This window comes from Aotus nancymaae, unplaced genomic scaffold, assembly GCF_030222135.1.
Source record: "Aotus nancymaae isolate 86718 unplaced genomic scaffold, 86718_ANA_hifiasm-v0.15.2.pri h1tg000040l, whole genome shotgun sequence".
Lineage (NCBI taxonomy): Eukaryota > Metazoa > Chordata > Mammalia > Primates > Aotidae > Aotus > Aotus nancymaae.
This window is the reverse complement of record NW_026988454.1, coordinates 1,329,164-1,342,370: the sequence shown is the minus strand read 5'-3', so window position 1 is coordinate 1,342,370 and position 13,207 is coordinate 1,329,164. Positions and strand designations below refer to the sequence as shown.

Sequence of the window (13,207 nt, the reverse complement as noted above, 5' to 3'; positions counted from 1 at the left end):
CGGAACACAACAGCCAAACACCCTGGGGTCCTGGGCGGAGCCTTTGCGTCAAAGGGAATTGTTGAGACAACTGGTGACAGTGAAATGAGGTCTGTGGATGGGTGACAGTGATGCACCAGGCCCACCTCCTGATCCAGGTGGTTATGCTGTGCGGTGTAAGAGAATATCCATTGTAAAAAGCGCGCCCTAAGTATCTAGGGATGATGTACATCATGGCAGCAACTTAGTCTCAAATGTTTTAGGGGGAAAACAACTCTTTGCACCAGTCTTGCAAATTTCCTGTAAACTCAAATCTTTTTAAAAGAAAAAGAGATACGGAATCAGGTGTCCAGGCATGTAGGGCGAGGTCTCACTTGACTGAGGGACGGGCTGGTAGCGGCCTCACTTGACTGAGGGACGGGCTGGTAGCGGGGCTTAGTTGTCGCCACACTCTTTGGTTCCAGATTTTGGCTGTTTCTACCTATTCTGTTCATGTTGGTAGTAAAATCTGTGTCTGTGCATACTTGTTTTTTCTTGGGAATGGAAGCCGTCCAGGAAGCCCTGCATGAAACCATATGTTATCCCTTCATCTGCCCCCAAAAAGGAGAACACCAGGAACAGCTTAGTGAGCACCCAGGGAGGTCAGGTGCGTGGGAGCCTGTGTGTACCGAGCAGGCGATGTTGACTCATGGTGGATGTATTAGTCAGGGTTCTCTAGAGAAACAGAACCAATAGGATGTGTGTGTGCAGGGACATCAATCTATTTTAAGGAATTGGCTCATGTGATTACGAAGGCTGGCAAGTCCAAATCTGTAGTTAAGCCCAAAGGCCGTGTGCTGGAGAATTCTCTTTTGCTCGGGGGAGGTGAGTCTTGTTGTATTCAGGCCTCCACTGCCAGGATGAGGCCCATCCACGTTAGGGAGGGCTCTCTGCTCCACTCAAATCGACTTACTCGAGTGCTCATCTCATCCAAGAGCACCCTCACAGAAACTTCCAGAATAATGATCAACCAAATATCTGGGCATCCCAAACCCAGCCAAGTTGATGCAGAAAATTAGCCCCCATGTTGGACAGAAAATCTAAAAGGAAAGAAGAACAATTTTTCTGGGCTGTATTTTTATGTTATAATCCCATTATTTTAATACAAATGTGTTAAACTGCCTGAACTTCACAGCTATGGCCAAGTGTAAATGCAATGATATGTTCCCAACATCCATGCCCCTGCTTCCCTGTATTACCATGTGTCAGAAATGGTCCAGTGACTCACAGCAGCAGAAAAGATAACACAAAAGAAGGAACTCGCCTGGCCCAGTGTAAAAATTAGCTACCAGTCTGTTGAAATTAAATGAGTAGAAGATACACCACATTCTTAAGCAATGGACCAACCTTTTCATAGGGAGATTGCTAACTACAGAAAAATCACTGATAAAAGGAAAAAGCATCCCATCAGACAGGAAAAGAGCGAAAGTTTTCATGAAAGAGCAAGGCCAGGCTGGTCACTGTGGCTCACACCTGTAATCCCAGCACTTTGAGAGGCTGAGGCGGGCAGATCACAGGTCAGAACTTGGAGACCAGCCTGGCCAATATGATGAAACCCCATTTCTACTAAAAATACAAAAATTAGCCAGGCGTGGTGGTGCGCACCTGTAGTCCCAGCTACTCAGGAGGCTGAGGCAGGAGAATCGCTTGAACCTGGGAGGTAGAGGTTGCAATAAGCCAAGATCATGCCACTGCACTCCAGCCCGGGCGACAGAGTGAGACTCCGTCTCAAAAAAAAAAATAAATAAAGCAAGGCAAACTTTGTAACACACCTGGTTCCGCCATCCACACTTTCTACTCCTCTGCACATCTGATTTTGATCACCACACCCACACTAGGGACAAAGAGAAGTGACAGCGTTGCCAGCAACAGCATTTAGAAGAAGAGGAAAGAGCTCCTAATTTCTTATTGAACAAGTCCTATCACCTCAGTAGAAACCAGCTGCCCTCTGCCTCCTAGAGATCACCTTAGAAAAATCATCATCCATGTATATATATACATACATGTGTGTGAGTGTATATATATATAACTGTCATTTGTTAACTGTTGTTAAACAAAGAACCTTCACAAGGCACCGGAGAGGCCATAGAGAATGGGTTCTTATACCTAGATGCCTGGTAACAAAAAAGACTACAAAAACACAACTTTACACAAAGGCATCACAATGTGACACAAAAACATGCTTCTGCAAGTGCATTTGACCAGCCACTGCCCGTCCCACCCCGGACTGGTGTCACCTTGTTATTCGTCCTGTAACCAAAGACAATCATCTCAAAACAGTGAAGTAACCCTCTTGTGTTTTCCCTGCAAGCCTTTGTCCTCCTTCACTCCCCGAATATGCACAGTTTACTATGGCACACATATTCCCATTGCAATGCCCTGGGCCCAAAAAAATATTTTCTTTTATAGAGCCTGTCTGTCATTTAGGTGGACAAGCTGAAATTTTCAATTACTTCAGTCAATTAATGCCTTTTTTTTTTTTTTTTTTTGAGATGGAGTCTCTCTCTGTCACCAAGCTGGAATGCAGTGGTGTAATCTCAGCTCACTGCAACCTCTGCCTCCTGGGTTCAAGCAATTCTCTGCCTCAGCTTCCTGAGTAGCTGGGATTACAGGCACCTGCCACCATGGTGAGCTAATTTTTGTATTTTTAGTAGAGATGGGGTTTCACCATCTTGGCCAGGCTGGTCTTAAACTCCTGACCTTGTGATCCACCCACCTCGGCCTCCCAAAGTGGTGGGATTACGGGCGTGAGCCACTGCATGGTCCTAATTCCTTCTATTTTTAAAGACAGCTTCTATTTTTTATTTATAAAAGTATCCTAACTGCTAATCATATATTTGATCGTGTTTACATGTTTATGTTGGGGACATTATTATAAATGTGAAAAGTTTCTGTAAATGGGATTATGGATTACTCACTCACACGCTTGAAAAGCACGGTGCTCTGAGTTATAGTGATCCTGCTTTGTTCATGTTTGCCTGGTATCTTCCACCTCATCTCTCATCATTAGCAAGTCGCATCCCACTGACCCCACATCACAAAAACCACTTGATTTCCTGGCATTGTCACAGGTTAGATTCTCCGTTGTAACAAAATGTTACTCATTGACTTAAGGAGAATGATTAACTTAGGGGAGACGCCAATCACCCTGAATAGAGGCCACTCAAATAGCTCTTCCCATAGCTGGGTCTGTTCTGCTCTAAAACATTCAGAGAAAAACCAATTGGGTGACATTCCAGTTTTGATTAATAAGGTACCAAGCCCCTGAATATTGGGAGCATCTTGGTGACTGGCTGAATCTTCCACATTGAACCAGTGCATGGCTTTTGACCTATATTGTTATCTTTGGGCCACTGCTGACCATCTTTCCTCAGTTCAGGTTAAACATTTTCAAAACACCTCCCATGCCCAAGTAGCTGTGCTGAGTGCAGGGGCAGCAGGGGAAGCCCACGCCTCAGGGTGCAGCCCGAGACATACAGTCATCAAGACAGCAGAGCAGGTGCTGGCAGGTACCACCCACCAAATGGTACACACCAGGTCCAATGTCTTTGCTGGTAGAAATGGACCACTGCCACGCTGCAGACTTTTTAGTCTTAAAAGTGGGTAGGAAAAAGTTATTGTGTAATCCTTGCTCCCTCAAACAAAGGGAATGCAAATGCCTAAGAAAGTACAGGTCTGAAATGTGAAAAGCACATCAGCATAAGTCAGTACAGCATTTAATGGATCTTAACTTTATCCATCTCAACTTTCTAATAACTTACTATCATCTGAGCCTGAAATGCTAATTCTGTCCCTTTTGTCTAAAATAAATGGAAAGCTCATACAGTCACTCGGAAAAAAATAGAATTATCAAGAAAAATTACATAAAACTGGAGCATTTCTCATCATCTGTCAGAGATTTTGCTTCAGATAAGAAAACCCTCACTACCGCCCCTTTCTATGGGAAATGTAGCTCATCCAATGAACAACTTATGTTCTATAGACGCACAGATATTGACTTAGTATCTGTGATTCTATCCTGGTAAATTCATGAGCTAGAGCTTGTGAGGAAAACTAGCATTTTAACTTCTGAGTCTTTTCCAGCCTTCTGCAGTGTTATATCTAGCCAATATAGTTGAATTTTGAAAATATTTTACAATTCTTTGTTGTCTTAGGACCTGGATTAAATTATTTTTATTCCTGATCCAGAAGTTCACAGAAACAAAAAGAAAAAACAGGCCATTTGTGTGTTTTCTTCCTCTGGGCGTCGTGAGAGGCCAACAGCAGGCACCTTCTGCCCGGACCACCATGTCACATGCGCTTTTTGTTGTTGTTGCCCGCTGGAATACAGTGGTGTGATCTCAGCTCACTGCGCCTCTGCCTCCCGGTTTCAAGCAATTCTCCTGCCTCAGCCTCCCAAGTAGTTGGGACTACAGGCGCCTGCCACCATGCCCAGCTAATTTTTGTATTTTTAGTAGAGACAGGGGTTTCACTGTGTTAGCCAGGCTGGTCTTGAACTCCTGAGCTTGGAATCCACCTACCTTGGCCTCCCAAAGTGCTGGGATTACAGGTGTGAGCCACCATGCCTGACCTCTTTTCTATTTTATTCATTTGTTCACTTCGTCACTAGAGAACGCCGGCTTAGAGCCGATGTGCCTGAGACACAGGGGTGCAATAGTGGAGCAGAAGCAAGTTGGGCAAAGTCTGGGTCTCTGTGGTGTGACGCGGCCATTAGGGTCCTCAGGTCCTTCCCACGGCTGCTGTCTCCCTTTCTTCAGGTTCTATGGAAGCCTTCCCTGGCCGCCTTCATAACCCTGACCTCCTCCCTCCCTCCCTCCAACCTTCCACCATCAAATGCACCAGCCACGCTCCTCTGTTCCCTTACTGTGTCGTCCTGCACCAGAGGGAGCTCCCAGAGGAAAGAGATCCCTCATGGCCACGACCCAGTGCCTAGGAGAGAGGCGGCTCATGGCAAGTGTTGAAAAAAGTGTGGAATGAATCAATGAACAGCTCTTGGTTTAATGGTAGGAGACAAACAGGCCTCACCTCCACTGCGCAGGCCTCATCTACACCATCCAGGCCTCACCCCACTGTCCAGACCTCACTTCTCCCACCAGGCCTCTACCCGGTCATCCAGGCATTTTCCCTGCCATCTAGCCCACACCTACACTGCCCAGCCCTCACCTACACCATCCAGGCCTCATCTACGCCATCCAGGCCTCACTCCTGCCGCCCAGCCCTCACCTCCGCCGTCCAGCCCACACCTACAACGTGCAGTTCACACCTCCACTGTTCAGGCCTCATCTGTGCCACCTAGCCCTCACCCATGCCATCTGGCCCTCACTCACACTGCCCAACACTCACCTCCTCCATCCAGGCATCATTTCTGCCATCCAGTCCTCACCTACACTGCCCAGCCCTCGCCTTCCCCGCCCAGCCCTCACCTCCACCATCCACCCACCGCCTCTGTTGTCCCATCCTCGCCTCTGCCACATCACCTGCATCTGCCCTGTACAGCCCTCCCCTGTGCCATCCAGTCGGCACCTTCATTGTAACACAACAAGAGCTGGAAGAGTGGAGGCCCCGGTCCCTGGGCGTGGAGGCCTAGAGCCGCCTAAGACTGCAGAGAACTCAAGGGCCAGCCACGGAGCTGGTGTTGACATCCAATGGAACTTGCTAAACTAGATGAGGAGAGCACTCCAGGCCATCCAAACTGCGCGGAGAATCCAGGCCGGAAGTGCTCAGCAGAGCCCTCACGGGCCATAGGGGAGTGGGTGGAGTCACTGCCAACAGGGCGGGTGGAGTTGAGGGAGGATCCCTGAGCCACCATGCTGGGCTGGAGGCATGATCGGGGAGCAGAGAGCTATGGTTGATTAAGGAGAGTGGCACAAACACGGTGCCAGCATCCAGCACTGACAGTCAGGTGGGGTGGCCGTCAGTCATGGCCCAGACAGGAAACTGAGGCTCCGAACTAAGTCAATAAGGAGAATGAGAAACTGAATATAATTGAGAATACTTTCATAATTTAGGCAAAACTGAAAAAAAAGTTTTGGAGTTCACTTTGAGGTTTCTACCTGGAAGACGTGGATGGTGATGTCATTTGCTGAGATAGAGGCGAAAGTTTCAATGGAAATATGAGATACCTAGGCCGGGCATGGTGGGCTCATGCCTGTAATCCTAATACTCTGGGAGGCTGAGGCAGGCAGAGCACCTGAGGTCAGGAGTTCTAGACCAGCCTGACCAACACAGTGAAACCCCATCTCTCCTCAAAATACAAAAATTAGCCATGTGTGGTGGCATGTGCCTGTAGTCTCAGCTACTCAGGAGGCTGAGGCAAGAGAATCACTTGAACCCAGGAGGCAGAGGTTGCAGTGAGCCTAGATCACACCACTGCACTCCAGCCTGGGCAACAGAGTGAGACTCTGTCTCAAAAAAAAAAGTACTTAGTACTTAGAACTAGATTCAAAGTTCTGAATATGATACAATTGCTAGTGTTAGTAATTCAAACACATAATAATCTTGCACTACCAGCTTGGAGGGAGGTATTGCTTTCTAGTGACAAAGCATTGCCCCCTCCTGGGCAAGAGAAATGCTCTCGGGCACAGCAACAGCGCCACTAAGAGGCTGATCTGGAGGAGTTTCATGGGCACTTCGTTTTCTTTTCTCGCTTTTATCTACGGTGTGTTTCCACTGTAAGTTCCTCTCATCGCTGCGGCCTCGTTCCAGGGTCCTCTTTTCCACGGTGCTGCAGAGATGCTCGAGGCAGAGGCCTGTCCTGGCCGAGACCCGGGCCAGCTGCCCCTCCTGGCTGTTCTGCATCCTGAGATGTGCCTGCTCCTCTGTCTCCGTGGGAGACACTCGTGCCCCCAGCTCTGATCCCAGAGCCCAGCCTGCCCCTCCTTCCACACATACAAGCCTCAGACCCCACTCACGTGGGAGGCCTTTCTCTACCACCTCTGCCAAGTGTTACAGTGAGAACCACGTGGTCAGAGTTGCATTTTCCCGAGTTGAATCTGGAAAACACGCATGACCTCCTTGTTTAATGATGTAAAAACACGTGCTTGGACCTGATCTCCGTCACTGAACCCTGAATGCTGACTCTTCCCCCTCTCTTGTCTCCCGAGGTTCATGAGTGCCTCGTACCACGTGACCTGACGCAGGTTATCAAACGCTTATGCTAATGAGCTCTAGGTCAAAATAGAAATATTGAGGGATCCAAGCATTTGCCTGTGCCAGCCCGTCGAGTGCTTTCTTCCACTTAGCAGAGGTGACAATGGCAGGAAACCAGCACTCAGCGTTCCACGTTATACTCCACAGCCCACTCCTCCCACCAGGATGTGCCCCTGTTAGTGACCCCGTCCACTCTCAAATGCTCCGATTCATATAATAAATACATGCTACTTAAAAAACAAGAAGGGCTTGTTTAAAAACCACAAAGGCAGCTGACTGAAGACAGCCTCTGAGGCTGCTTTCCTTGATCCCCCAAGGCTACAGAATCAATGCAATTTGAATAGGAATTCTGTTCAAATCCGCCAGCTCATCTGGGAATAATGAAGATAAAACCCTAGCCTTGAGCCCTGTGTTTGCAAAGTGACTCAAAATAAAAAAGAATTGCCATCTTTTAAAGGACACCGAGGCTTAAGGGCCCACATCCTGAAGTACACCCACTGCCTGAGCACATGGAGCAAATCCAGGAAATCGTGCCTTGCCAGGGGCAAATCAAATCAAACCTCGACCCTTTCCCAGGCATCCAGACACAAACCACCAGTGCTGCCCTGCCAAGCTGACAGAAAAACAGTGGAGACAGAAAGGAGCTCAGAGAAGGGCGCAGGGACAATGAGAGCATGGGGACCCTGGACCCTCGGGCTCCACTGGCCTTCCCCACAGCTGCAGAAGAGGGCTGAGGGCCTCCCTCTACTACAGAAGAGATAAAATAAACGGACAGCTTCCATCAAATCCCTGATGGTCTCAGTCTGTCTGTCTGAAGGAGCTGTCAGTCCCGGCCAGGTGCTCCCTGAGCTCGTTCCTGAGGGGCCAAGGGCCTTCCTGCATCTCCGTTAATGCTGGCAGGGGAGGCAGAGGCCACTCGGTCTGGGATCAGGGCTGCGACACCTGCTTCCTCACTGTCCTGTCTGCCTGCTGAACCTTTGTCTCTCTCTGAACATTTTGCATTTCACATTGTCTGGCAGACACTATGAAGCGAGGTTTTGGTTTGAGCCAATTCATCTCTTCTTTAAAAGGGCGAGTAAAGCCATTCACAGGCATTGATACAGCTGTTTTTTTAATTTCTTTTTTGTAAATTATGTTGACAACACGGTTATTCTGAGGATTAAATATTCCACGTGTTGAACACAATGCCTGCCACATAGTAAGTTCTATTTTAAATGTATGTTGAATAAAACATAAATAGGATATTAAATAAATAGGATGTTAACATGATTAAGACAAACAGAGAAAAGGATTTAACGAGAGCAGAGGCCAGGAGACCCGGAGAAGACAATGCCAACAGGGGGTCTTAACACGTGGAAAGCACCGCCCTGCACAGTCCCGCGCCTCAGTCCACAAGCAAAATCCCTGCATGGCGGGCCGAGACTGTGGGTGCAGCAGTCTGCCTGACGCGACAGCACGTCATCCCGTATCTAGAAGGAAAGGGCGCCTCCCAGTTCTGGAACACACGATGTAGGCCTGGCACATATCACTGGGGACTCCATTTACATTTCTAAATACTTATCAGTGCATGGATCTGGCTACCCTCTGATAAGAAGGAAGTGAGGCCTGACAGAAACTAGTCTTCCAGTAACCCAGAAGAGACTGCTTGATGGAGACAGGGGCTTGCTGCTCTGAGAATACACCCAAATCTCCTCGGGCAGGAGTGGCAAAGTCACCGTTCCAGGACACGCCTATGACCAAACCAGGCCTCCAACAAGGGAGCAGCTGGCCAGGGAATGATGTCCTGGGGCTCTGGCCACCTGAGACAGGCACGCTATGCGCTAGGGACACCCTCCAGGACCACCAGGCACTGGCTCCCGCCATGTGCAGAGCTCTTTGTCCCGACAGGGTCCCCACACCAGAAGGCAACAAGCTCCGAGGGGAAAATTGAGAAAGGGGGTCCACTGAATCGGTGCCATCTGCCTGATCTACCAGGGCACTGAAGAGCTTAATGGAGAAGAAAAAAAGGATCTCTGAGCTTTATTATCCCAAGCACAAAGCAGCCACTCAGGCGTGGGAGAGCTCCTTTCTCCCACGAACTTCACACGCACACCATCTCTACACGGACTACTAAACCCAGTTCACAGGCAGGGAAGGAAAACAGCAGAGCACACGCAAAGGCTGCTGTTCTAAAGCAAACGTGAGACTTCACTTTGGAGTTGTTTTATAGAAAGCTGCAGTCTGTGAATTTTTCTTGCTTTTTAAAACACAGAAAAGTTCCCAAACATGGGCATCAATGCTTGGCCTTTTTAGGTGGGGGATAAAAGACCGGGCCATCTTCACAGACCCGCAGACCCCGGCTCTCGGTGCCCCCACCCGCCAGCCAGACTTCCTTCTTGGGGGGCGGCTCCTGCCCCGGCTCAGTACAGTTCCGCAGTTTCTGGTCTTGCTTAGTGAGGCACAGTTCTATCTGACCAATTGTCTGTACTTCCTCATCCTAAAAATAAACAATGAAAGACACTTTAGGATTCGGATCTTGGGTTATCATCAAGGTCTTACGATCATGAACTTTTAGAACTTGAAGATAACAAAAGCAGAGGCTCCATAGCTCAGGTTCCAGGTTCGAAGAACAGACCCCTTCATTTAGCAGGAGGCTGGTGCACGCTAAATTGGAGCAGGCAGCCCCAGGTGACTTGCTTGTGGGCAGTGGAGCTGGGTTTGGGGCTTGGGGCTCCTGGTTATCACCAGAGGCCAGCCTGGCAGCCCTGGTGAAAAGCCTCTGCTTTTATCTTAGAGAAAATTAATAAGCAGTTTTTAGTTTCCACATCTACAAAGACACACAGATACAACAACACACAACATACCTATCAAGATATTAGGAGAAGAAATGGGTTTTATAGGCCAAAAAGGCAACAGTACTTTATTGCTAAAAAAACAGGTACACTCTTGATAAAGATGAGCAAGAAGACAAACCGTGTCCTAGCATGGTGTCAAGGAACCATGCCTGCTCACAGAGACACACGTGTGCCCACAGCCCACATGCACAGACACACAGGCCTGTGTACACATACAGAACAGGCCCATACAACCACACATCACACACACAGCACATACCCACGTGTACACGTTCACATGTACATGCACAGAGATGTACAGGCCATGTACACACACCTACACAGATGCACTGGCCATGTACACATTCACACACCCACACACACTGCACATGCAAACAGATGCATAGCCCCATGTACACACACATACCCGCACACATGCACAGCCCCATGTACACACACATGCCCACACACACTGCACATGCACACAGATGCACAGGCCCATGTACACACACACACCCACACACACTGCACATGCACACAGATGCAAAGGCCCATGTACACACACATGCCCACACACACTGCACATGCACAAAGATGCACGGGCCACGCCCACACACACTGCACATGCACACAGATGCATAGACCACATACACACTCACACACACCCACACACACTGCATATGCACACAGATCCACAGGCCACATATACACGCCCACACACCCTGCACATGCACACATGCACAGGCCACATACACACTCACACACGTCCACACTGCACATGCACACAGATGCACAGGCCATGTACACACACCCACACACACTGCACATGCACACAGTTGCACAGGACCATGTACACACACACACCCATCCACACACACTGCACATGCACACAGATGCACAGGCCATGTACACATTCACACACACCCACACACACTGCACATGCACGCAGATGCACAGATCCATGTACACACACACTCTGACATGCACTGCACATACACACAGATGCACAGGCCCATGTACACACACACACACACTGTACATGCACACAGATGCACAGGCCATGTACACACACACTGTACATGCACACAGATGCACAGGCCCATGTACACACACACACTGTACATGCACACAGATGCACAGGCCCATGTACACACCCACACACAATGCACATGCACACAGCTGCACAGGCCATGTACACGCACACTGTACATGCACACAGATGCACAGGCCCATGTACACACACACATGCACACACGCACTGCACATGCACACAGGCCATATACACACACATCCACACGCACTGCACATGCACACAGATGCACAGGCTATGTACACACACTACACACGCACTGTACATGCACACATGCACAGGCCCATGTACACACTCATGCAAGCCCACACACACTGCACATACACAGATGCACAGGCCATGTACACACACACACACACACAGAGCACATGCACACAGATGCACAGGCCGTGTATACACACACCCACAAACACTGCACATGCACACAGATGTACAGGCCCATGTACACACACACACCCATCAACACACTGCACATGCACACAGATGCACAGGCCATGTACACATTCACACACGCCCACATACACTGCACATGCACACAGATGCACAGGCCCATGTACACACACACACACACACACTGCACATGCACACAGATGCACAGGTCCATGTACACACACACTGTACATGCACACAGATGCACAGGCCATGTACACACACACTGCACATGCACACAGATGCACAGGCCATGTACACACACACCCCATACACACTGCACAGGCCATGTACACATTCACACACTCCCACACACACTGTACATGCACACAGATGCACAGGCCCATGTACACACACACATCCCCACACACAGCACATGCACACAGATGTGCAGGCCATGTACACACACACATCCCCACACATAGCATATGCACACAGATGCACAGGCCCATGTACACACACACATCCCCACACACAGCACATGCACACATATACAGACACAAATGTACAAATACAAGTCTGCCCCTGGGAACTGCATGGTGAAGACAAGGCAGTCAGGAAAGGAGAACTCGTCTTCTTGAGAAAAAAAGGAAGAGAAAACTTAACTGTCTAACCTGGCTTGGCGGAAGGCAGTGGATTTTGGGTATCACTCTATATACTCTGGCAAGGGCATCTTTAAAATCTGCAACCTGATATTAAACAAAAGTGCATTAGAAATTAAACTTCAACGGAAAAGACCTGAGAGTTCTGGGCTAACCTGAGTGCAGCAGTCACAGTGTCCCGCTTTCCCCTGGCTGGCAGGGACAGAGCCATCGCGGGTGTGAGAATGAAGCCCCCACCCCCCCACCAGCGAAGCAGGGGCTGCTGACAGCCTGGGCGTCATCCCAGACCACAGGCTGCTCGCACGGCTGTTTTCTCTCTGCTCCTGTTTCTCTGGAGGGCAGAGCTCGCCTTCTCCCAGGGTCTCTCTGGGCCCCACCACTCCTTCCCGGGCTGTCTCACCTGAAATGCCACCTGCCACAGCCACCCTCAACCACCGACTCCTACTCCGCCTTTCACGGCTGGCAAAGCTTTCTTGCCCTCACTCTCAAGCCTCTCTCTCTCCCGGCCTCCTCCCCATGGTGAACACGTTCTCCTTCACAGAAGACAGACCCTGGGACCCCTCACCTACTGATCCTGAACTGCAAACCTAGACCCCTGTGCTGCAACCTCCTCACGGATGAGGGCTCCTCCCCACTCTACTGAGGGAGTGCTCCCCTGCTGCTTCTACCTCCAGCCTCTGAGTCCAACCTAGGAGGGTACTTGCATCCTCTCAGCCTCTTGCTCTGGCTTTGGGGGGCAGTGAGTTGGGATTGCTCCAGCAGGAGCCTTTCGCCCCTTGCCTGCCTGCCCAGATCGTCCACTGCTTCCAGGAAGCTCTCCCGTGGGCCTCCTGAGCGCCTGCTCCTCTGACGCCCTGCTGCCGGCTGCCATTCCTGCCCCAGCTCCGTGGCCTCCTCTTCCTCTTTCCCATGGGAAGTTTTCACTGCCCTCTATTGGAAGCCTTCTTTTCCGCCCACAGCTTCCCTCCCATCCATACCTCTCTTCCTGGACTTCACAGAGAGCTGTTCCGACAGGGTCTGAATCACCTTCCTCTTGCCAAGTTGCTGACCCCAGCAAATGTCACTCCTATGGAGGCTCCAGGCAGGACCTGTCTCTCCCATCCCCT

At 49.7% G+C, this 13,207-nt stretch overlaps 1 protein-coding gene across 1 annotated transcript in view; it reads right to left on the bottom strand.

Moving 5' to 3' along the window:
• Positions 1-9,158: 9,158 nt before the first annotated feature.
• RNASET2 (ribonuclease T2) overlaps positions 9,159-13,207 on the bottom strand; it is a 30,019-nt gene continuing 25,970 nt past the window's right edge. Inside the window, exons 8-9 of the mRNA XM_012471048.3 lie at positions 12,114-12,188; positions 9,159-9,643 (exon numbers count right to left, since the gene is read on the bottom strand). Of these exons, the coding sequence (XP_012326471.1) occupies positions 9,440-9,643; positions 12,114-12,188 (279 nt within the window). The 3' untranslated portion in view covers positions 9,159-9,439. The remainder of the gene's footprint in view (positions 9,644-12,113; positions 12,189-13,207) is intronic.